General features: G+C 46.2%; 3 protein-coding genes across 6 annotated transcripts; 2 read left to right on the plus strand and 1 right to left on the minus strand.

Annotated features, from left to right (window-relative positions):
* Positions 1-312: 312 nt before the first annotated feature.
* On the minus strand, positions 313-10,753 carry PLA2G7 (phospholipase A2 group VII). 3 transcript variants are annotated; one of them, XM_042032835.1, is made up of 11 exons: positions 10,211-10,753; positions 9,908-10,035; positions 7,691-7,841; positions 7,018-7,111; positions 6,319-6,387; positions 5,697-5,844; positions 4,149-4,262; positions 3,786-3,877; positions 3,202-3,375; positions 2,071-2,219; positions 313-1,717 (listed from the first exon to the last, which is right to left on the minus strand). In XM_042032835.1, exons 1-11 carry the CDS (start codon positions 10,602-10,604, stop codon positions 1,614-1,616), a joined length of 1,617 nt encoding a protein of 538 aa, XP_041888769.1. In that variant the 5' UTR covers positions 10,605-10,753; the 3' UTR covers positions 313-1,613. The 3 variants fall into 3 exon arrangements, with proteins under 3 accessions (XP_041888769.1, XP_041888770.1, XP_041888771.1); XM_042032836.1 differs by having other exon boundaries at positions 10,538-10,750; XM_042032837.1 differs by having other exon boundaries at positions 10,278-10,463.
* A 16-nt stretch (positions 10,754-10,769) lies between these two features.
* On the plus strand, positions 10,770-12,192 carry IMP3 (IMP U3 small nucleolar ribonucleoprotein 3). The gene has a single exon (XM_042032840.1). It carries the CDS (start codon positions 10,850-10,852, stop codon positions 11,405-11,407), a length of 558 nt encoding a protein of 185 aa, XP_041888774.1. The 5' UTR covers positions 10,770-10,849; the 3' UTR covers positions 11,408-12,192.
* Positions 12,193-16,932: 4,740 nt separating this feature from the next.
* ANKRD66 (ankyrin repeat domain 66) lies at positions 16,933-24,952 on the plus strand. 2 transcript variants are annotated; one of them, XM_042032838.1, is made up of 4 exons: positions 16,933-17,130; positions 18,510-18,670; positions 19,975-20,203; positions 24,562-24,952. In XM_042032838.1, the coding sequence occupies exons 1-4, from the start codon at positions 17,054-17,056 to the stop codon at positions 24,740-24,742; spliced, it is 648 nt and encodes a 215-aa protein (XP_041888772.1). In that variant the 5' UTR covers positions 16,933-17,053; the 3' UTR covers positions 24,743-24,952. The 2 variants fall into 2 exon arrangements, with proteins under 2 accessions (XP_041888772.1, XP_041888773.1); XM_042032839.1 differs by lacking the exon at positions 16,933-17,130 and adding an exon at positions 18,168-18,427.

Below are 24,952 nucleotides of genomic sequence, written 5' to 3' on the forward strand. Positions count from 1 at the left end.
ATTTCACTTAATTAATTGAACTTGCTGCAATTGCACTAATGAAAGATGGAGCTTTTCCTGTGAATATGAAGAACCACTGGAATGGCTTTGCTGCCATGTGTGCAATGTGCCAAGGACATGACCTGCAGCTCTTTTAAGGAGCCTCTTGCCTTTTATTGTCCTTCTCAGGTGTTGAAAAGGGGGTTCTATTTTATATTTATAGTGTTCCATGCTCCTGTACAGCATAGCTGCTTCCTCCTCTTGAGAAGCTGTGGCTTTTTCATGCTGTGGAGTTTTCAAGGACTTGGGAACCCAAGCTGCTGACAGTGAATCTCACACTAGAAAGACAGACATGTTTATTTGCTTAATAGAGACAATACACGGCAGTAGGCTGAGTAGAATTTAATTAAATTCTGAAAGACAAGTCTTAGGTGTTACTGCAAGCTTATTTTAAGATCACAGATTATACATAGTAATTACACTGTTAATTTCTGTTTGCTTCAGCAGTTTTGTTTGTAACCTGATTTTGAAATGAACAGAATTTAGAAGACACCCTTCCATGGGGCAGCTCCAGGCAGTTCTGATCCAAAAATGAGAGCCTTAAACAAGCCAGCCAGGTGGCTGCTGACAATCTTTTTTCAGGTCCTACCATTGCTGTTTGTATCTGTCAGTGGGAGCCAACTGCTTCTTGTGTCACCTAGAGACCATTGTGAGTATACCTGGACAAAGCTGAGTGTCCAGAGAGCGTTTACTACCAGGAGAGACCTCAGGAGATAAAGCAGTGCTAACAAGGACCATGTACAGGGAGATGTACAGGTGCCACATCTGTAATTTCCCCTGCAGTTTGACTCTGTGGTAGTGGTAACACAGATATTGACAAGGGAGAAGCTGCTGGAGCTTTGCCAAAGGGCAATTACAGTTGCTACAACAAGAGTGACCCATTCAGAAGCTTTTGGGATATAAACATATTCTCTAGCTATGGCACTAAACACATCTTACATTTAAGTGAATTAAGCTCCTGTGAGGAGTCCTGTGTCTGGACTTTCTCTGCTGTGAGCTGAACTCTTTCCTGTAGCTTTTACTGTGACTTATTTTAATAAGAGACAGTTTTGAAGACCACCCTCCACAGTCATCTCTGACTAGAAGGAGCAAAAACTTGCCCCAACTCCCAACTGTTGTCAGAGCACAGCTGAAATATTTAATATCTAAATAGAAAAGTGGTAGTTTGGGGGTTTTCTGTTTTGTTTTTTTTATCCTTACACTGCAGTAAAGGCTTGCTGGATGCAAATTGACATAAAGCTTGGTAAACCAACCTGTAGCTGAATTCCTTGGAGCTCAGTCTGTCTCTCTGCAAAACCTGACTCAAGTCAAAACCAGAAAGAGCATTTAAATTATCAAGTGATTTCCCCTAAGCTGCCTACAAAGCAGAAGTTACTCTGTTGCAGTATTTCAGTGCATCCCACTAACTCATTTGAAAACCTCTGTTATGATTATGTAACTTAATGCCTTGGGTTTTTTTTTGTTCCAGACCCTAACAGCTTTGTAGGTGTTTAATGCCACCATGTGTCTGAGCAGTGTCTGGCCAATATTAGTGTCCTGATGTCTATGGCATTTTCAGTACTTCTCTGTATTCCTTATTCAGGGTCAGCTGGAGATGTGTCAATATTGGTTCCAGGAATAACATTGGGTCCTATGCCATCCACAAGAGGATCCCACCGATCAAAATCTTTCTTAAGACCTTTAAGATGGGGGAAAGAAAACCCAAGTAGCCATGAGTTAAGTAACCAGCTTTTTGTAAAACTACACTGAATAATGAAGTCAACTTGGCAAAGTAGGGGAGGAAAAATGTTTTAAGGATGGAAAAATGATACTCCAGATTTTCTTGTACCAGAACAAAATGTCAGTGATTTTCCTCTGAGTTGCTAAGAGTACAAAAGTAACTGACAAACCTCTAGAAAAAGTCTGACTTATTTCTTATTTTTCCCCTGACACACTTATTTTGATCTTGTTTTAAACTGAAGGGTTATATAAAAAGCTTCACAGGAATTAAATATTAGTTAACTTCATATTTTGCTGTAAACAGATACTTACTCAGATGTTTCTGTAGGAAGGCTAATGAAGCATGATTGCTGATATCAATAGCTTCATTTGGATCTATTTCTCCTTTTAACTTGAAAAATCTCGCAATGATTCCTCCACTTACAAAGGTGAAGTCAGGAAAGCTCTGATGCACTGACCCCCTGAAAAAATTACCATCAGGCTTATAAGAATACATTAAATTGCCTGATTAAAAGATGCACAGACTTCAGTCACATGTCTTTAGGAGAAGATAAAACAGGTTAATCTCACAAGCATGCAAGATTAGCAGGAAATTCTGTGCTAAGCACAGACAGGTGGGAAGGTTTGTACATGCTCGCTGCAAGTCACTGTAACTGCAACAGCGATAATGAGGATGCTTGGCAAAGCATCAAAATCAGATTGTCTCCCTGCTCTGCAGTGCAGGATAGAGCCATCCCTCCCTGGCTGCAGAACTGTCCCCAGAAGGCTGTTTAAAGTGTTCAGATGCAGGTGATGCATGAAGCCCAGCACAAAAGCTTATGCCCCAGGGCAGGAATGCACACCTTGGAGTGTCTTAAACTTGGGAGTTCTTGGCTGCTCTGAGAGGTCTCTGTCCTGACTGTGGGGGATGTATGGCTAACTTAAACATGCAGTGAAAACCTGGGCCACGAGGAGAGACAGTCATAGTATCATCTAGGCTGGAAACGACCTTTATGATGATTAAATCCAACCATTGACCCAGCACTACCATTCCACCTCTAAACCATCTCCCTCAGTGCCACATGTACATGTCTTTTAAACACTCCCAGGGATGGTGACTCCCCCACTTCCCTGGGCAGCCTGGTCCAATGCCTGAGAACTGTTTCAATGAAGAAGTATTTCCTAACATCCAATCTGAACTGCCCCTGGTGCAACTTGAGGCCAGTTCTTCTTGTTCCCTGGGAGCAGACCCTGACACCCACCTGGCTGCCCCCTCCTGTCAGGGAGTTGTAGAGACTGAGAAGGTCACCCGAGCCTCCTTTTTTCCAGGCTGAGCCTCCCCACCTCCCTCAGCTGCTCATCAGATTTGTGCTCTAGGGACTGTCTGTCTTTCTGCAGTTACATATAACTGTACAGCTCCAACAAAAGCTTCAGCCATGGAAATGATGGATCCTGGGCACTTACTTGATAGTGATCATTTTCTTGTTTGTGTCATTGGAGATGAGCTTCTTAATCTTTAAGATGTTCTCAGCCCACTGGAATTTTTCAGAGTTGATAAAAAGCAGCGGTTGCTGGATGCTGTTTTGGTAAATGTCATCACCTACGGGAAGCATCCATACGTCGAGGGCAATGCCACACCTGCCAAAAACATCTGGATATTGGCACAGAAGCAGAAAGTTTGGAAGTTCTGAGCATGCTTTGAGTTGCACAAGACATGGGAAAGAGAAAGTCTCTCTGATACTGAACACATAAATGATAATTTTGTTTCCGAATTATCTCCACTCTGGGGGAAAAGAATTAGTCCATTCTTGCTATTTGTTGGTCTCCACTGCCAGGTGCAGCTGGGCTGCAGGATCCCACATTATAAGATGCAGCTATTGTGTTCCACCATATCCCCACACTTGGAAGAAGCATCGCTGGAGAAAGCAAGACATGCCAAACAAAACTTTTCTTCAGGAGCTAATTAGTAGTCGGGGGATCCTACGTAAAGTGCCCTGCTCCAGACCTCTCAAGTGCCAAATGTCTCTGTCCTTGTTTTGCATACTTACCTGAATCTCATTTCTTTGCTGAGACTTTCAATAACTGTAGCACCACCAAAAGAGTGTCCCATCACAGCTATTCTGCTAGTATCAACAGAATCCTGTCAAAAAAATCCAGGTGCTGTAAGAGTCTTTCTTTCCCAAACTTTTTTAAAGGGAGTAATTTTTTTAGGCAATAGATCGTATTGAAGTAGGTAGAGCATCTTTCAGCTCCATTACTATCTACCCAGCTTGGGATGGCCTGAGAATATGTTCATACATCTACAGTGTGATCTTCAGAATACTTTACAGGAATCAGTTTAGAAATGGAAGGGGGAAACCAGAACTATTATTAGGTGTTTAACAAAATGCAGCTGCCACCTTTTCACTCACCTTTAGGCTGTTCCAGTCGAAGTCTGAATGTAGTACATTTTTTACTTCCTCTCCTGAACTGATTTTAAGAATGAGATTGAGAGCTTTGATACACTCCTGTGCTCTTTGCTGCACCTGGGGAGAAAGACAGGTTGGGGCAGAGCAGTGGAAGGAATCATCAGACAACTGCCAGGCTTGACAGCCCCTTGGACACAGGACTTACTCTGATTTTTAATCCCCACTAAGTGTCCGATAATAATACCAATTATGCTGAACTTCAGATTGGAGCCATCTGACGAACAACAAAACTGGTTTTTGGAGGTGTAAAGAGCTGAAGCTCTTGCTCAGAGCAAGACACTGCACACAGAGAAATTTATCCCTGTAACATGCACCAAAGGCCTTCAACTCCTTGGTCCTGTCACTGCTTAAGAAAAAGGGTTGTGGGGATGTGCAAAGGCTTAAGTTACACAACTCCAAGGAAGGCTGACTCGCTTCTCAGGCTCACTTATGAGCAAATGTCATTCCATCACTTGCCCCATCAGACAATAGCCTTGAAACTGTCTTTAGATAAACTCAAATTAAGAAACAGTGAAGAAGCCCATCCCATTTTTTTATACATACTCGTCCCTGAAAACTGTAGTGAAGCTGTTGCAAATAAAGGTTTTCATTGTTCCATGTAAGAACAGTTTTTGACTGCTATGTCAGTAAAAGAAAAGCTTCAAGAACCAAGGAACAGCAGTGATCTTGGGAACCACAGTGTGTAGGCAGCCAGCAAAATGTTTGTGCATCACTGAATTTCAAATAAATCCCAATCTCCCAACTTCTCCACTTGTGAAATTTGCAGACATCGGCTTCTGGAGGTTATTTCCAAGCTCAGACATTGACACTCAAAAGTAGGATGTTGTACACATACAGGAAATGACTCTTGTACTGTTGTCTGTATGGCCCAGGGAGATAAAGAGAAGCACCTCCCTGACTGAGTTTTCATTAGGAAAAAACACTCCCATATTTTAAAGGTCAAGTCTATGCTTGGGGGAGCTTGTCATTATGGCCCCATAATTACATCTAGCATGGATACTGCTTATTATAAAATGGCAGTCTTCTCTGTTTACATTGCTAAAAAACACCTTCAAGCGTGGTAAAGACTATAAAGTAAACATCCCACTCAGGGCAGCCATGATTCATCTTGCTATGGAACGGTAAACAAAAGCTAGAGCAAGCCTAAGGCCACGCAAACACTTGAGCTCAACTCTGTGTCACTTTTAGGCTGGGCTGGGCAGTAGAAGTATGAAGACACAGAGAAGAAACAGTAAGTAGAGTGGAACCAGAGGAGAAACAGATGACTCAGCTCAAGAGTGCAACTTCAAGAAAAAGCTTTGCTGAGGGAGCAGTTTATGCTCTGAAGAAAGCTATTGTTGGCTGCTCCCTTCAGGGACACAGGACCCGATCCATTTTTATATATCCCCGAGCCATGGCAGAAGACTGCTCCCTGAGCCAAAGGGAGAGTCTGCTAGTCCTAAATACAGCACTCCTGCCACACTTCCCAGAGCACAGAGCCAGCCCAGGCACCTGCTTATGGCGCAAGCAATGCTCCTCCTCTCCAGTTTTCAGTTTCCTGTAGTAGATCCACTCCTTCTCCATGGTAGGTGTAGACTCTTCCTGTGACTCAGAGACGGACCTTCTTTTACAATAATACGTGGCTGAAGCGGATTCATCTCTGTAATATCAAGAGGAGGTTACTTCTGGGTATGCATTCCATTTGGTTTGAGATGAAGTCAGCACAAGTTTTAGATTTCACTCATCTGAAGAAATCCAGCTATCGACCATTGCTACTGCAATTGCAACCCAGTGTGCACAGATTTTCTAAATAATGCAATAACCCCACCGAAACTCCCACCTCCTCTATATTCTTCACCTACTTTATATTCTAATAATAAGAGAGAAATAGCGTTATCTGAAGAATGACAAATGATATCTACCCCAAGGCTTTTCACTCTAGGGCTTATCTAAACAAAATTCCCTTTGTTTAGAGAAGAGTTGAGCTATGGGTAGTGTGGGCAGGGCTGAAAAAGAGATGTTAGTTTTTGTTTTATTAAAAAAAGCCAGAAGTTCTTCTTTAGAATAAATACCATTCAGTTCAATGTGAGAAAGTTTCTTTCCATCAGAACTCCAGAACGTGCAGCACGCTCACCTGTGCTCCACAGCAGCCACTATAAAGCCCTGAGAAGCCATCTCTATGCAAATAGCGGAATAGATTGTCCTGCAATAAAAACCACACCCTGGTGAGATGTCATTCTTTCAATTCCACTGCTCTTTAAATGCTGACCACACTAGGTATGCACTAGTCATTCAGTATTTCTTCCATTTGAATTTGCTACCCAGCAGAGCAGGATTTTGTACAGCAGGCACCAAAGCCTGTTCACAAAACCTTGGTACTATTTTACTGCCTATTCAGAAGGGAAAGTGCTACTGATTTTTAATAAGTAGGACACACAGCACTTTGCATCTCCAAAGAGTTGTCAAAAAAATCAACCAGCTAATCTTCACAACATGCTTATAGGTTGGTAAATATCTTCACTTCTGTCATACAAAGGGAAAACACAAATGGAGCTCAGAACAACCTGGTCTAGTGGAAGGTGTCCCTGTCCACAGCAGAGATGGTCTTTAAGGCCCCTTCCAGCCCAGGCTGTTCTATTATTCTGTGACCAACCATACACCAACCCTGCTGTTGTTTCAGTGGAGGCATAATGACACACAGCAGCCTGTTCTTAAATCTGTTTCAGCTCCACAAGGATCTCATCTCCCTACAGAAAATCTGTTCAGAAGCACCCTTGGAGCCTGCTATCTCCATGGACAACAAAACTAAAATGTCAACAAACTGCAAAATTACCGAAAAGCTCCAAGTCCGTGGGAAAAAACAAGAAGTGGATATTTTTCTCCTGGCTTAAAAGCAGCATTTGACTTTGCAGGACAGGTCACTGAACCTAGATAAAAACAGAAGTGTGCATCATTATTACTGAAATGAGAGAAAGCGTTTGTTTGTGTGGGAGAGATCCCAAGAATGTGGTGACCACTGATATCAGAGCAATCACCTGAAGATAAGGTACCAAGTCTCATCTTTAAAATAGAAGGCAAATATGGATCTGATTCTGAAAGTACTTTCTATTGGCAGAAGATACTTGCCTTCTCCTCCTCCCATCCACAGCCTGGCACAAGGTGTACATATCTCTTAAACCTTAATAATCAGGCATCCAGGTCTTGCTGGTATGCAGACCTCAGAATCTCTCTGACTTTCATATCTTTGCATGTTTCCCTGTGGGATTTAAATCCCAACATACAGGTGCAGCTTACCTAGAATAAACTGCCCAGACACTCCTATCCACAGCAGTCAGGGACTGCCAGAGAACTGGGTCACACTCAGCACTGAGCCTCATTACACAAACCCATCCCTCAAAAACACACTTCTTTGCTAAAAACTCTTTTTCAGCCCTGCAGCAATAACACCCTGCTCACGGAGCACTGAGGCAGCGAGAGGCAAAGAATAAAACCAGAACCAGTCTTACCAACATAATAATGGAAAAGCCTTTCTCCTACAACTCGGTACAGATTAAGGAAGTCAGAGAGTCCCTGATAGTATTCTTTGTCTGGAATCCATCGTGCCTCTTCGATATCTGTGGCATCACATGCTGGATAATACAGGCGCAAGAAGCTTCCCTGGGATTAGAAAAAAATTTAAAAAAAAATAAATAAAGGAATATTGGTATTCATATATGGCAGAGAAAATGGAACATAAAAACATTTATAGAAAGGGTTTCAGATGCAAGAATGCAGCTCAAGAGGATTATGAGAATCTCATGAGAAAATTATTATCATATACAGGCTTTGATGCCAATCCTATGTCATAATCTTTCTGTGCCTACAATGAATTTAAAGCAGCATGCAATAAACATCATCACAGGTGGAGACACATTATCACCTTCTCTAGGTTAGCCTAGGGCTTATTAGAAATGTTTCATTTAATTAAGTTAATTATTACAAACACTCACTACCTATTTGCTCCATCCAGCATCTTGCTGGATCTTTTCTTCCGTCTTCCTCACTGGGAATGGTTTGATGATGCATTTTGTTACGTTTTATAGGGCAGACTGTTAAAGGGTGACTGAAGATGACCTGAGAGCTGGAGCACTTTTCCTAAGATGACAGGCTGCTCAGCCTGGAGAAGAGAAGGCTCTCTAACATGGCTGTAGTGTTCCTGCCTAAACTGAGCAGAGGCGGTCAGCAAAGCTCTTGGGCAGCTGCACAGCAAAGGACAACAATATATTGCTCTTCCTCCTCATCAACGTTCACAAGTCTCCCATGGTCCATCTTTCTAAACACAGCTTTGTTAACCTGTGTTTCATCTGCCTCTTATCACCATTCTTATCACCAGTTCAGATCATTAAATGTCTGCACTCCAGGTATCCCAGGAAAGCACCCAAGCTTTCCAGACTCACAGGGACCCTGCATACCCCCTTGTCAGTCGTCCTCCTTCACAGACAGCAGCAGTGTACCAAGGCACACCCCAAAGCAGACTTTCCAGCAGATGAACTGTGTGCAATTTGCATTCTTACTTCCTGGTTTGCAAGGGAATTTGCAAGACCATATTCAAATTCACTGTCTTGCTCCAACTGTACTTTTAGTTTAGCAAGTTATGATTAGGGCCAAAATAAACGTGAGCTTTGAAATAAAGCCTGATTTCTTGAACACTAATTTATTAATTTACCAAAAGTTTGTTTAGTGAAGCTTGTTTCTATTCACTTAACAAACTTAAACCAACCTTTGACACAGAGACCATTATGGAAGAACTTTCCTCCACATTTGTGGTGATATTAACTTGATCTCAGAATAATCCCAGTGAACCTCCCCAATGACTAACTGTTTACCAGAAAGGGGAAGAGTCATTATCTATGCCTTGGAGAACTGCAATTGTTCATAATGCTTATGTAAAAATACCCACATGGGCTGACTGCAAAGAGAAACTCATCACTCCTCTGTGCTGATACAGAGTAAGCTCAGTGAAGGAAAACACATGAACCATTACAAACTGATCACAAGTTCCACTATACCTGGCTAGTCTGAGGAGTAAAACCACAGTGTAAATGCAGGTATATTCTCTCCAAGGCAAGAGGATTTGAAATGGAAACTCACAAGCAAGCTCATTACTTATCTGGTTACTGTCTGTATCTCATTATTGTGTCTTCTCACTGTGCTAACCTCTTGCAGAGCTGACATCCTGTTCTTCAGAGAGATAAAATCTCAAGAAGACATCTCATCTTTTACCCTGCAGCTGAAACGGCATAGGCTCATCTCCCAACCCTGCACACGCTCATCTCCCAACCCTGACAAATCCTGTTGGGATCTTTGCAATGAGAACAGCAACAGTCACAGACACTGCGTGTGGAATCTCCTCAGAAGCCCAGTGCAGGAGGGAGCAGTGCAGTGGATGAGAAGAACCCCCTGGGTCCCAGGAGGACACAGTTTCTCTGCAGTATCTTGTGTAGGAGAAAGGCAAGGATATTAGGAAGAGGGAGGAATTGGCCATGGGGATGGCTTGCAGGTTACATCCATCTGGTAATGCCCAGTACACATCCTACACCAGGATGAAGAGGACAGAAAGCTCAGCTGTGTCAGCATGGAGTACACAGACAAGACCTTCTGCCTGATTTATCTGTAAAACTGCAGCCAGTTGTTTCACTAACATTGTAGCTTAAAACCAAAGGAGAAAGAGTCGAGAACTTTACCTCAACTGCATTTTCTGTCATCAGGTCTGTACATCCAACTGAGTGTGGTCCCTTTCCTTCAGGGATCCTGTAAAACTGCTCAGTGCTGCTGGTGCTCCACATTTCCATTGGTGCCTTCACCGACAAACCTGGGAATAAACACAAAACAAATCTAGAGGCCACCATGGCCTCTGTGACCAGATCACCCACACTGAAACAAACCCAGCATGCTGAAGATCCAGAATTAGGAAAATCAAGATTGAGCCAATACAGAAATCTGCTCGTGAGAAACAAAGAAATCCCGAATTGTCATGTCAACCTGACCTGTTCTACTGGGGAATTTCCTTGTTGTATCCTGAATCCCAAGGAGCAGACAGCACCGTGCACTTACAGAAAAGTGGGACGAAACCTTTGGTTGGCAAGGCCGCGGCGGCACTCGGGAGATCTGCGGTGCTACGAACCGCACAAGGGGAGGATTCTGCTGCTCCTCAAGGAAAACCGGCCTGTGCATCAGGGGGAGCGGGATGTCACGGAGAAACACAACGCCGCAGCCATTCTTCCAGGAGGAATGACGAATCCCGGGTTCGGCCCCCGGCGAGACAAGATCGGGCTGCCCGTGCCGGAGCGGGTGTCGGGGCGGTGTGGCCGTACCTGCGGTGACCCCTCCGCGCCGGGCTGGCCCCGGCGATGTGCAGAGCGCGGGGGGAAGCAGCCGCATCCCGGGCTGGGCTCTATCTGCCGCCTTCTCCTTGTGGAAGGAGACACGGGGCCATCCTTATCCCGGTACCCCGCCGCCCGGCCGGGCTCTCCCGGGGCTGGCCTGCCGGAGAAGCTCTCGCGGGGCGGGACTGCCGGTGCGAAGTCACGGCGGCTCCTCCCCGGAAAAGCCGCGGGGCCGGCGGCCGCTCCGCCCCGGAAAGGTCCCTCGCAGGCGGCGGCGCGGCGGATCCCGGTCCAGCGAAGATGGTGCGGAAACTGAAGTACCACGAGCAGAAGCTGCTGCGGCGGCTGGACCTGGTGAACTGGGAGGTGTCGGGCGGGAACCTGGCGGAGGTGCGGGCGCTGCGGCGGTACCGGCTGGGCCGGCGGGAGGACTACGTGCACTACAAGGCGCTGGCCCGCGCCGTGCGCGCCCTGGCCCGCCGGCTCCGCGACCTGGGCCCGGCCAGCGCCGCCTTCCGCGCCCGCTGCGCCGCCGCGCTTCTGGAGAAGCTGCACGGCCTGGGGCTGGTGAACAGCCGGCAGTCGCTGGCCGTCTGCGAGAGCCTCTCGGCCGCCGCCTTCTGCCGCCGGCGCCTGCCGTGCCTGCTGGTGAAGCTGCGCATGGCGCAGAACCTGCGCCACGCCGTCACCTTCGTGGAGCAGGGGCACGTCCGCGTGGGGCCCGAGGTGGTGACAGACCCCGCGCTCCTCGTGCCCCGCGCCGTCGAGGATTTCATCACCTGGGTGGACGCTTCGCGCCTGCGGCAGAAGGTGCTCGACTACAACCAGGAGCGCGACGACTTCGACCTGGCCGCATAGGGCTGCCCTGCTGCTCTGCCCCAGGACACACACCCCAATAAAACCACGGCGGTGCCACCATCGGATATTCACACAGCTGCAAAGGGAGCCAGAAAGAAACCGTGCGCTTCCAGTGTCGTATTGACCTGCTCCTGGCTCCCTTTTGCAGCTAATAGTTCCGTTCATCCATGCAGAGGAGCTTTCCTTACACATCCACTGCTTCAAGAATACATCCAGTGGCCCAGCTCCATCATTATCCTTGGTGTGCCCAGCACATCATCCCTGGCATTCCCAGCTTCATTAGCAGCTCAGCTCTGCCATCATCCCCAACGTGCCCAGCTCCACTGTCATCCTTGGCATGCCCTGCTCTGTCATCCCTGCAGCGCATCTCCATTATCCTTACATCCCAAAAAGCAAAAGTGCTTGGAAAAGTCTCTGCCCAGTCACAGGAGAGGATACTGGTCAGGTTTAAGTGCTTGGCTGCTTAAAAATAGCTGCTGGAAGGGATTTTAAGCCAAGCCAAGTGGCTGTTTCAAGACTGAGTTTGGCTTCTTCACTCCTGTTTTTCCAAGAGGTTCTCCTGGTTCTTCCTTCAGCTGTTGGATGCACAGGAATCAGAGTTGCTTCTGGAACTATCCTGCTATCAAGGAACGAGGGGTGAATGTGGGGATTCTTGGGGGGTCAGCAGTAAGCAAGGAGGCCAAATACTGCATTTCTGGAACTGTTAAAGTTTTAGCCAAAAATGGAATTTTAAAAAGCCAACTCTATTTCCATGTGAAGTCATAAAGGGAAGTTTGATGCTTTGAGTTCAGTGTCTTTGCTTTGTGGGGTTCCAGCTGACAGTTAGGCATCATTCATGGATCTAACTGGGGAGGTGTTGCAGCAAAAGCTGATGTAACTGTAACTGCAGATTTGGGAGAACTTTTGCATTTAGCACATTAGCCAGGGGCTGTTGGGAACTTTGTTCCCTTTTGATAAAAAAAGCAGAAAAACAAAAATAAAACTGTTGGGGTTTTTTAGTTGGTGAAGAAACATATGGAGTATTTTATAATATAGTTTTCTCTGAGTTTACTCTGATTTTTAAATGATCTAGTAAGCCCTGTCTGCCATCTTTCAGAACTTTTTTTTATGTTTTTATGTAACTTACATAAGTCTGGTTTTAGTTTAATAGCTAGAAAGCTATTACTGAGTTTTAAAATGTTTATGCTGGGAATGCTCTCTTTCCCTTACCTACGGCTATGAAAGGATTTGGCAGTAGGTTTAGGAGCAGAGCTGTGATTGTCTGTCCCAGATCCAAAGGGCTGGAGTGCACCTGCTGTCAAAGCTCTGGATTTGGATGCCTTAGTGTGGCTTTTTTTAAACAGGAAAGATGTTCAGGTGAGGTATGTTATGGAGGTATTGTGTGACCACAATCTGTCAACAGGTATTGTGGCTGTTTGTTAAAAAGCAAACAAAATGGTTACATTTCTACCCATCTCATAAGCCAGCTGTACTAAGCAGAATATTAATTATTAAAGCAATAATAGGTATTAAGAAAAGGACACTAAACAGGTGGATAAACCCTTTGCCTATTACTGCTGTTTGTACTTGCATTTATTTCAGTAATCCCTTTAACAACACCTTAACAACCTTTTCCTCAGAGTGTGCACCTTGCTTATGGTAAGAAACACAAATTGAAAAGACAATTCACACCCAAAGCCTGACTTTTAAACACCTCCCCAGCTTTCTTCTAGAACAATGCCATTATTTCATAAGGTGCCTTATTCAGGTGCAGATAAAAATGGTGCTTTTGCTGTGCTTTACTCTTCTGGGGAACTTAAATAACAGCACAGTGACTTTGCAGGACATTTTACTACTGAGATGCTAAACTGCTGCTCTAACCAGTGTGTCCTTGGAGGAACTGCAGAGAAGGAAATACTCCAGCCTGTCAGTCTCTGTAGTTTACATCACAGGCCCTTTCTTTTCATATTAAACCAACTTTTCATCATTCATCTGTGCACCTTCAGCATCTGCAGCAGAAGAGAAATGCCCCTCCTTGTAGGCTGTTAAGCAGTGGGAATAGATTTCCCTAGAAATATATGAGATAACAGCATCCATCACCCCTGCTCTCCTCCTGTGATATTGGAAATCAAATTCTTATGTTCTTTAAGAAATCGGGCTGTGTGTGTATATGTCTGTGTGTGTTTTAAGTCTGGAATTTCACAGCTGTGCTGGTTGTACAGTAGGACACTGAGATGAGTGTCCTGCTTCTGAGTTTTTAGCAGGCAGAGTCCTTGCACACCCCTGACCAGAGCTGGGTCCGCTTCAAGTGCGGTAAACAGATAAAATGGAAGTTCCAGCAGCACACCCACATTCCTGCTGGTGATTACAGCCAGGGAAATGATAGCTTCCTCATGTTCCATGGTGGTTTTGCCTTTTCCTGGGATTGAGTTTATTTTCCAGAGCTGATGTGCTGTGACTGCTGCTGGGTGGTTCCCACAGCGGTTCCTGAGCTGGGGATTGAAAGAGCACAGGAAGCAGCTCCGACAGCCTTTCCCAACACTTGGATAAACATGGAGGCTTTTGTTGAATTCCAAGGCTGATCCATTGTCAGTATAAATTGGCACAGCTTCCATGGGCCTGTGTGATATGATCCAACGTTGCCCTTTTTTTGGGCCAGGTCCTTCAAACTCTCACCTCCAGCACTCTGGGCACTTGCAGCAGGAGAGCTTGTGCATGTGAGAGTGGCAGGATGGGGTCCTGGGTATCACTGGTCCCAGGTGCTTCTTCCCTGTATCTTCTGAAGTGGGCTTGATGTTCCTCAAGCGGCCCAACATCTCCATGAATCTCATGGGAAGTTGCTGGTGCTGGAGGTGGTGGTGGTGGTGGTGCTGGTAACGGGGCAAACTTTCTCCATGCTTGACAAAATTTGGTCACTGCCACCTCCAGAAGTGCCTGTCCCAGCAGCTGAGGGGTGCCAGGGGTACCAGCTTCTCTAGCAAGGGAGGAAGGGGCTGCAGGGGGCTCTGGGAAGTGCAAAAGCCATTGGCAAACACCAAACAGTTTCCAGGCAGGAGCTCTCACTTGGATAGTGGGCAGCAGGAAAGGAGGTTTTACCAGGGCATATGGTTTTAGGTTTGAGGGTTTTTCTTTTTTCTTTTTTTTCCCCTTTCCTTTTATTTTTTCTTTTTTTTTTTTTTTTTTTTTTTTTTTTGTTTTTTTGGGAGTTTTTTTGGTTTTTTTTTTGTCCTGACCTTGGCTTTTCCTTTATTTGAAGGCTGCCAAAGCGGGGAAGCTGAAGCTGAGGAATGTGGAAGAGCTGAAGGAAAGAGTCCTTCACACTGACGCCTTTTGTGCTGCAGTGTGTAAAAGGCTGAGGCTGTCACTGAAATGCAAATGTGATTTTTCACTGATCTGAGCTCCATTTTTTTTTCCCAGTAAACAACCATGCTGCATGTTTTAAAGGCTGATTCCATCTGACATTTTGGTGTGGCTTAGTGCTGACCTCAGTAAATCACTGACAGCACATCACCGTGAGCACAGGGGCTGGGGAAGGATGGTACATCCCCCTTCTCAAGATGGGAAATGGAGACTGAAAGAAGCAAAGGTGGAGCTGGGCAATTCCCAAGTTTTTGGGTGATGGTCCTACATCCTGGGCTAAGCCAGGGCCTCCCAGCCTTGCTGAACGGCACTGCCCCATGCTCATCTCTGCAGCACTCCCCAGTAAGAAACCCCATAGCAGATGGAAATGTCACTGTCCCCTTTTTGAGCTCTGAGTAATGTTTTAAATACATCCACTCACAGATCTGACCCTAGATATAGAACCAAAGAGCCATTTCTCATCACCAGGGCATGGGATCACCTTAAGCCCCATGCCAGATGCCAAAACATTTCAACATTCACTGGGTCTGGGGGATTATTATCTTAAGAGTTATGACAGTGTTTACCTGAGAGCCCCAGCTCTTGTCCCTGCTTTTAAATACACCATTTTAGGCAGTGAAGCATCTTTTCTGACCCATTGCTTTCTGGTTTGGGCCTGCAGCAGGACTTTGTGGTGGGAAACGTGTCTGCTGCGAATCATCCCCTCTCACTTCTCTGCAAGCACAAGTCTCTTCCTCCTTCATATCAGCTGATTTTGAAGAGAGAAAGTGTTTCACGCCCAACAGGCTGCAAAAGGGGAGGCCATTAATGACAGACAGATGGAGATCTGAGCATATCCTGTTCCTCCTGGAGCTACCCTGTGAATCCTGTGTATCTCCAACAGTAAATCACCACAGCTTGATCCCATACGTCCCCAGCAGTAACTCACCACAGTTTCTGGGCTGCTGTGAACACATCAGTGGGGTTGGTGAGCAAGCCCAGGGGCTGCAAGCCCAGGCAGCACCACCAGCCCTGATCCCTACCCAGAGGGGCCACCACCTGCTGCTCCTGGAGAGGCTGGGGTGGTTGTGTCACAGGGTAAAGTACAGCCAGGTTGTCCCGGCAGGTCTGTGTGGCTGACATGGCAATCCTCAACTTATCCCTTGTACCTGTGCTCGGGCCTAAAACACACCAGGGGAGCCACATCCTAAAACCACCTACTCTCCCCACCAGTTCCAACAGCAGCTGGGACACAGGGTCCCGTGCAGGTAATGGGAGGCTGGGTTTGGAGGAGGTGAATGCTGTGCTAGCAGAGCACTCAAACCTCCTGCTCTTTGTCCCTCTCAGCCTTCCAGAAGAATTTAGGTGGGGAAGGATTGCTGGAAGTCACTTAGTGCTCAAAGCAGGGCACACATGGGGCTGCCTCAGGTCTGCATGTCTCAGCGCTGGACACCTGGAGCAGAGTTTAATCACCCTCGCTGTGAATTATTTTTTCCCCTTCCATCTAGTTGGAGTTTTCCCTGCTGTAGCCTGGGACTGCTGCTTCCCATCCCCATGCTGGACACAGCCGTGTCGGGAGGTGGGTTACAGTTCCCTAAATGCTGTCCACACACGGAGAGGCAAAGGGGCATGTCCCCCGTTATCCCTCTCAACTTCTTATCCGGAGTGGATCCCACCCTTCCGCAGGGACGCACAGGGATTTGGGGCCAGATAAGGGGCTGGAAGGAAGCGGAGGAACGAGATCAAGGAGGGTAGGGGACAGGGAGTGGGAGCAGTGAAGCTGCACGAGGGGCTGCGTAGAAATTACTCAGCTCCTTAAAAATCCCCATCACGTCACCATTGCTCCTCCCCGTGCTCTCCCCAGACCCTTTTTTCGCCCTTTGCAGGGCTTTACGTACCTGTTGTGCCGTGTCCTGGCCGCGCCCTGCTCCCGTCCCGCTGTCCAGAGGAGCAGGATGTCCCCTCTGGCCACCCGCAGCCCTCCGGAGCCGGGCGAGCGCCGGCGGCTCCCACAGGAGGCCGCCTCTGTCGCAGGCACAGCGACCGCTGGGCTCTCCCCGAAGGGGAGGGACCAAACTTTGCCTTAGTTTTCAGCTGAGACAATCTTTCTGGGAGAAACCTTCCCTGGGCCTGAGAAACAAGTTTCTGGCACAGAGCCATGCGCAACAAAGCCTGCGCGTCGCAGCGGGGCCCGCGGCCGCCGAGGTGCGGGGCCGTGCCCCGGTGTGGCGGGGACAGGGTCACGCGTGGGCCCGCTCCGTGTGAGTGCTGGATCTGCCGGCTGGGGCTGGGCCAGGCAACAGGAACCCCGTGAGAAAATTCCCCCGGATGGGTTGCAACACCTCGTGGAGGAGCTGCAGTGCCTGTGGCCGGGCGAGCATGGGGGGACGGCACTTTGGCTCAAGGTTGTGCTGTAAAAATACAAATCTTTTCCTCTGTCCTTAGGAGAAGGACGCTTCCCACTCTCTAGGTACCACATTTGGGTACAACTTCTGGAGTGGCGGAAGGTGGATTTAGCACAGGTCCGTACTTGTGGGGCAGATCTGCACTCATCCCCCTTTGCACAGCCCTGGTGTTTGCCCCCTCAGTAATGCTGAATTCAGGGAATTCACCTGAAAACCGGCACCAGTAATAAAAGATTAATTTTGTGAGAGATCAACAGCTGTGAAATGGCCCTATGAGCTTCAAGGCTAGCAAAGGGAGGCAGCAGGGGAGGAGGGCAGGTAAAATTTGGCTTGGCCTAAATCGCTTATGAAGTTGCCCCCTTGGAGAGCTGCTGAGCTCCTGCCTTGGAATCAGCAGCTTCCCTTCCCTTTGGGTGTATGTGTGTGGGTATGACCTGAAGGTGGAAAAGAATAAAGTTGTATGAAAAAGTCCAAGACTTTTTTTTCCTATACTTTTGTCCAGCCCTCATTTCAGTGATAGGTTGGATGCATTAAAGTTTGACGTTTTCAGGATAGATTTGATGCTGTTGAAAGGTGTTGGAGAACAAATCAGAAGATCTCTTTTTAATCTAAAGGAACAGGTTCTTCAAGATTAGTGAGAGACAATGAGGAGGAGGAAGCAGTACAGGGGTGGTTAAAGTATCAGAGACCAAATCCCGTGATACTTCTGTGGCCCACTAGGAGCTCCAAAATTTACTTTTCTTTTTAATATATTCAGATTTTCCCAGATGTACAGGACTCAAACTCAGTAAAAGATGAGTATGGGTCTTTCTTTTGGATCTTACCTGCACAGTCCATCCACCCAGGTGTAAAACAGGCTATGAATCTTTTCGTTTAAGACCATTCCTCCTTGCCCTATCATCTCTTTTTTTAAAATAAGAATAATTATTTTCATCCCTTTTTATTATTTTCACCAAAGAACATCAGAGAATACTTGCAAAGGCATTTCTGTCATTGAAATGAAATGCTACCAGTAAGAGACCCACAGCACTGGCAAGGGAGGAGCCAGTTCCCATGGTTAGTGACCACAACAAACCCAGGGCAAATGTTCAGTGTGGCTTTAGCTACGAGTCCTTTATATAAAGGACTGCACTTTGCTGCAGATTTCTGTGTCTACAGACCAAAAGTCACCATTGGTCTGTGACCACCGGCTTGAAGATAAATTATAACTTTTTTTTGTTTGCCTCCTGTCATTCCTTTTTCCTTATTTTTGTACAAATCCTGGTTTGTCACAGTGCCTGTCTCATTTTTAATCCAGGTGCTGCTTGACCTTTTAAAGTTGCTGAGAGGAGCTGGTACATCAGTGAACACCCACTAAACGACCATACCTCTGTTACCAGGCGACTTCCTGAAGAGTGCAGCATGACAGAGCTCCACGAAGCCGTGGCTGTGGGGGACTATGACCTGGTGAAAAAGATTCTGAGGGCAGGGCACTGTGACCCGAACCAGAAGGATGTTGACTGGCATGACAGGACCCCCCTGCACTGGGCTGCTGCCAAAGGTAAGGGCACCCCCAGCTCTGTTACCCCTGTGAATGGATGTCATAAAAGGTGATGCTGACTGTAATTGTATCTATGCTGGCAAAATCACAGCTTGTATCTGATAATTTCATCCCTAATGAGCAAAAAAGGTTAAATATCCACTTAAATTGGAACTTTGCCTACAAAATAATTTATGGGACAGCTGTTGAAGTGATTTTTAGCTTTTTTTCTTCCATCACAAGACAATTTTCAATTTACATGATGTGTACATAGGGAATGGCTGCTTTTCCCCCCCCATTACTTTTCTAAGAGGTGACTCCATGAGGTTGTTTCTCATGTACTCCTGTGGGAAAGAGCAGAAAGTCAAACCTGCTGTATTTATACCAGGTGTTTATCAAACCCAATAGAACAAAATAATAACTGTGTTTTACATTGCTCTCCTTTTATCCCACCTGCTTAAATGAACAATGCAGGATGAGAGCTGTTTGCAGCTCCCATTTGATCCTTCACCTTCAGAAGTGTTTGATAAAGTCAAATATCCATTTGCAGCCCAAAAAAGAGATGATGCAACAATACATAATGTATAATTGTACACAATGTAAAATGGGAAACTGGACCTCTGCTTCTCTGTGCTACAGCGTTTGTTGGGATCTCGTGTCATGGCATCTGTCTTTGCTCAGAAATCAAGAGTGTGATTTGCTATTTTACACTTAAGACCATGCTTTTTTGATTATTAAGCATTTAGACATCAGCAAAGGGAACTGAGTTACTTAACAGATTGATGATGCGAGACCAACATGGTCTAGATGCAATTGGGAATGATCCAGCACAGTCAAGACAGTGTCAAGTGGGGTAGAAAGATTTTTTTTTTCTTATTTAAACAGTTCCACAGGTTAGAAGAATGTGAAGGTGAATAAAAACAATGTCTCTATCTACTATCCAACAAACCTTTGTTTTAGTAAAGCTGTACACAGGTTTTCCTGTTCTCAATGTTTAAATTTTATTTTGCAATTTAAGTAAAAACCAAAATGAAGCAATGAAAGAGCCAATCGGTCAATGACTGATTGAGATGTGCTGTTCAGAAATTAGAAAGCTTTTTTATTTGATTGTTGTTTTTATTGTAAATTTCTCCTGGAAATAGTCTAATTCGGGAGAAAATAACCAGCATTTCCTATTCAGTATCATTTATATGGTAAAACAAATAGTCAGGTCAGTGAAATCCGTGACTAAGGGGATTATGACCAGCTGTGTGTGACCGCCTTCTGCATCCTGAAGGTATAAATCCTCAAGCATCTTCTCTCCTGGTTTTGCTGCGCATTCCAAGGGCGGTCAGACCTGGTCAGGCTCCTGGTGGATCACGGCGCCCGGCACTGCCTGCGCAGCGACGTGGGCTGGACCGCGGCTCACTTCGCTGCCGAGGCGGGCAAGCTGCGGGTGCTCCGCGCCCTTCACTCCCTGCACGCTGCCATGGACGCCGCCGACCTCTTCGGAGACACTCCCCGGAGGCTCGCGGAGATCTATGGACACCGGGAGTGCTCCAAGTTCTTGGAAAAGTGAGTATTGGTGGCAAGTCCCGCTGCGGCTGCAGTGAAAATTAACCTCACTGCTCCACAGAGGAGCAGAACAAACACAGTGTGTTGCTTATCTTCCCACCCAAAGCCTGCTAAAGCCCTGACACACAAGCTGTCGTGGATAAGCAAACACGGGCCTGTGACAGGGAAGCCATGAGAAGACATTCTTTTATTCCCCTGCCTCCTGCGGTTTGCCTTGCTATGTTTTCAAAATCGTTACCACTTCATGACATCATTGTTTTTGTAAGGATGTTGCAGAGCCGTTATTAAGCAACAGAAATGAAAGCAACAGCTGACAAGTGTTAACCCCTTACAGTGGTGAATGGCAAATACACGGGTTGAGTTGTTTAGGAACAGCCCTCAGCAGTTGTATGTGTGTATATATATATATAAAATTTGGCTTTTCTTATAGTAAAGAAAAAAGCTACCCTATTTTTTACATAATTATAGAAAGCTAGACCACTTAAGTTAATAGGATGGCCTCATACTATGCCCAGATTTTGGGGAAATCCTTGTTGTTTTAATTGCTTACAGTTACCACTGTGGCAGCACATGCCATAAGAAATGCGCTTTTTAAGGATTCCCAATTACCATTCCTGGTTTTCTGCCATTGGCTTGGCTCACAGGTATTTTCATCTTGCAAAGGTGTTTCCCTGGATCAGGATGCTTTACTGCAGAGGTTTGAGCTGTGTCCCATCCTGCATCTCTCTAAAGCAGTGGGACAGATCACCAGAGGTCAACCAGTGCAAGCCATAGTCCCAACACCACTTTATCTAAATACACTACCCATGAAACCTGCCCATGCCAGACCCTGGGATGCTGAGAGCTCCCAAAAGTATTTTCTTCCTGAGTTTTTCTATGAATTTACAGTCCCACCATCATCCTTCACTGGCATCTCTTTTACCACTGCCACCATTCTCAAGACTGCTTTGGTACTATGTACATCCCATATTTTTTTTAATAGGCATTTATCCAACTCAAAGTCTCCAGCTTGCCAGTGCAGCACACGAGCTGCCAAGTTCAAAATCAGGCACAGTGATGGGCAAATGTCTGAGGAGGCCAGTGCCTTACAAATGCCACTTTTCATTAATCCACATAAACCTTTCTGTAGATACTGCTGTCCTTTTGCTGTAGTTCTTCAGCTTGTTGCTTCCTGCTGAAATGCCCCATGCCCACTTTTTATCTTCACACAGCATCAGTGTCCTTCCATAGGAAAAGACACACAAACTGTGCAAAATCCCCCTGTAGAGAGCCCAAAAAAATTTTTAGGGGAACCCCAAGTTCTCATTTCCAAGCTCTGGCTATTATGGAGGATGCTGATAGCTTTGCATTTTACCTGCCCACCCAACACAGGATAATAGAATCACAGAATGGTTGGGAGGGACATTAAAGCTCATCTCATTCCAACCCCCTGCCATGGACAGGAACCCATTCCACTAGACCAGATTGCTCAAAGCCCCATCCAACCTGATGGGTCTCACCACTGCTGGAATGGGGCATCCAGACCACTTTAAAGTCTCACTGTTTTTGGAGCTGACATACTATAATTCCTCACTATTCACCACTTTCCTTCCACACAGAGTATCAGCTCTTCTTACTCTCAGACCTTCAGTTTAAAGGCATTTAGGCAACCAGCAGCTGATAATAAAGCTTTGAAAATTAGATTTTTTTACTACCTAGACAATGGCTAAGTAGTAAAGCCCAGGTTTGCCAGACCTTTGAGAATGGGGCACTGTCTTCCAGTGGAGATTCTCTATATACTGTTCTCAGCTCTTGGCATGCTTAGTTTCTAAACCAGAACAGGTAAATATTGTCTAACCTAGAGGGTGAAAGTCTGCAGGCTTCTGCCCCTGTATGAATAATTTATAGCAATTACTTGCCTGTTCAGTGCTGTCCTTTTTGCACTAATCTCACCAGTAATTTCTGCCAAGTCTGTGGCATTTGCTGTGCCTTGGATGTGCTCCAGAGCCATGGCAGTGAACTGACAGCAGGGGTAGGGGAAGTGCCTGGATGATGCAGAAGGGCAGGTGGAGGTGCCTGGGAGAATGATTGACAGGTTGATTGACAGGATGATTAACATCCTGGTCTGAGACACCTTAGCAACAGCCTGGGATGACTCAGGTCAGCTGATGAAGGGCTTTTGGAGGTGAATGACTGATTTAAGGTGGAAGACTTGTCTTTCAGAACCACATGCTGGCCTGACACACCCCACAGCTGCATGGCTCACCGTGGCTGGGAGATCTAATGGCTAGGAAGATGCTTCAAATGCCCAGTCTAGAACATTTTATAAGACACACAAAGCCTGTATGATCACCTCACAGCCATTACCCAGCCTGTGGGCAGCCAAGAGTTTATCACTGAGACTCAAGAACACTTTTTAAGCCCAGCCACTATAATTTAAGACCACAGTGGATGCCTTCACCCTCACACACTGGCCTCACTGCCTCACATCAGCAAACTTGGAGTTAACTAGAAGGAATGGCTGTCATTTGTAGTGTAATTTCGATTCCCTTCTGCTCCTTCAGATGTGTAGAAGGTCCTAGAGGTGATGTCCAAGGTCAGGCAGTGCCAAAGGGAGCAGGGCAGTACCGTGTGTGCTGCAGTTAGGAGTGTGCTTGCACAAAATGCTGGACAGCACAGAGCAGCTCTGCCCTCCACTCATAGTATCTGTGGGATATAAATATGAGGAACATTTTGTTACACAGCATCCCTGTCAGTTTTGGATATTTGCCTGTCATGCAAAAAGAGAGAAAAGGCAATTTTTAAAATAACAGTCTGAGGGTCTCCACCAAATGCAGGGCTGATGTGCATATCTACACAGGGCTATGAGCATCCAAATTCTTCCTGAATCCAAATTCAGTCCCCTCTAGCACCACCATGACCCTTGCATGCTGTTTGTCAGTCCCCAAGTGTTGCCAGCTGCATGGACTGCCTGCCTACCTGGGCTGGGCCACTGACCCGTGCTGAGGACTGCATCCACATGGAAATATTAAATGTATCAACACGGAAATATTATTAAAATGCAAATATTTTGAATAGTCCACTGCTGAGTATCTGTACCACTCACTGAGGTTTGCATGAACATGCAAAAGTTAGGAAACAGCTGGTTTCAAAACAGCTGCTTCTGAATAGCAAATGCATATTTTGCATCAGATTTGTTTTGCATGAGAAGGGCTTTACTCTGAATGCTATGAGAGCTGCCAAGGATGGTGCAGAGATCCTCAGCCCATGTCTGCTGCCACCCTCTCTGAAAAATGTTGAAACTGTACCAAAGGGTCCTGCTATCTACGACAAGGGCATATGTATATTCATGTGTAAATAAATAAATATGTTTATATTTAAAAGTCTATAAAAAAGGGTTTTTTGCCCTTGATAGCAGATACTTAACAGCAGACAATAGGGTAGTTCATTTGGAAGGGACCTGCTGCTAGTCCTATGGCCTGACCAATCAGGGCTGACCAGAAGTTAAAGCATCTTAGGAAGGGCATTTTCCAAATGCCTCTTAAACACCAGCAGCCATGGGCATCAACCACCACTCTCAAACATAGGCTTTGTGGAGATCTTAGAGCACCTTTCAGTACCTGAAGAGAGCCTACAAGAGAGCTGGAGAGGGACTTTGGACAAGGGCATGGACAAGGGGGAATGGCCTAGGTAGGTAGGATTAGATATATTAGGAACAAATTCTTGACTGTGAGGGTGGTGAGGCCCTGGCACAGGTTGCCCAGAGAAGCTCTGGCTGCCCCATCCCTGGAAGTGTCCAAGGCCAAGCTGGGTGGGGCTTTGAGCAACCTGGTCTAGGGGAAGGTATCCCTGTCCACAGCAGGGAGGTATGGAATGAGATAATCTCTAAGATCCCTTCCAACCCAAACCGTTCTGTGATTCTATGATATAGAAAGCCCAGGTGATGAGGTCCATCAATATGGAGCTGCTGGCTTTGCTCTGTGCTCTCGGCTAGGACAGCATTGCACTGATGGGACAGAGCTGCTCTATTACAGAAAAAAAGGGTTTTTCCTGATACTGGATGGTGTTTCTGACAGAGCTTCATGAATCTTGAGTGCCTACAACATCAGAGCTCTGCAGGAGGAGGAAAGGGTTGGCCTTCTCTTGGGCAGGATTTACCCTCGGAATGTCCATGTCTGGATCCAGGCAGTGCTGGGGCCCAGGGGGGTCCCTGTGAGGGGAGGTTGGGGCTGCACCATGCCGGGCACGTCGCGGTGTTTTCTCAAGTGTGGGTGGCAGCAGGGTTTTGACCAGACCAAGACCCAGCCCCTGACCCTGTAGATGGGTCCCTGTGAATGGAGCTGTGTCTGTGCTGTGCTCACTCTTGGTTTCTCTCCCAGAGCAGAGGTGGAGAGCAGGAACTACCGCAGGAAGGCTGCACTGAGAAAAATCCCCTTAGACCAGAGAGATGAAGACTGGGAACTCAAGAAAGAAGAGCTTCAGAGAAACCCACCATGTTTTTGGGAGAAGCGTACAGTCTCTATTCAAAAGAAAAATGGGAAAAAAAAGGGGAAGCAGTAGTGTGCCCTGCCTGTTTGGTGCCTCTGAGCACTTGCAATGCAGAACAAAGGCGCTGGCAGACCTCATATGGATGGGAGATGCACATGGCTACAAGGATGCATCCGTAGAGATATACTGTAAACAATGTCCTTAACAGCTAGAAGTGCTTTTGTCTTTCTCTGTGTTTCTATGTATCAGATGTCATATTAATAAAAGAACAACTGCAAAATA

Source organism: Corvus kubaryi, unplaced genomic scaffold (assembly GCF_017639235.1).
Source record: "Corvus kubaryi isolate FWS band 111438036 unplaced genomic scaffold, C.kubaryi_AGA036_p1.0 37354, whole genome shotgun sequence".
NCBI classification, from domain to species: domain Eukaryota; kingdom Metazoa; phylum Chordata; class Aves; order Passeriformes; family Corvidae; genus Corvus; species Corvus kubaryi.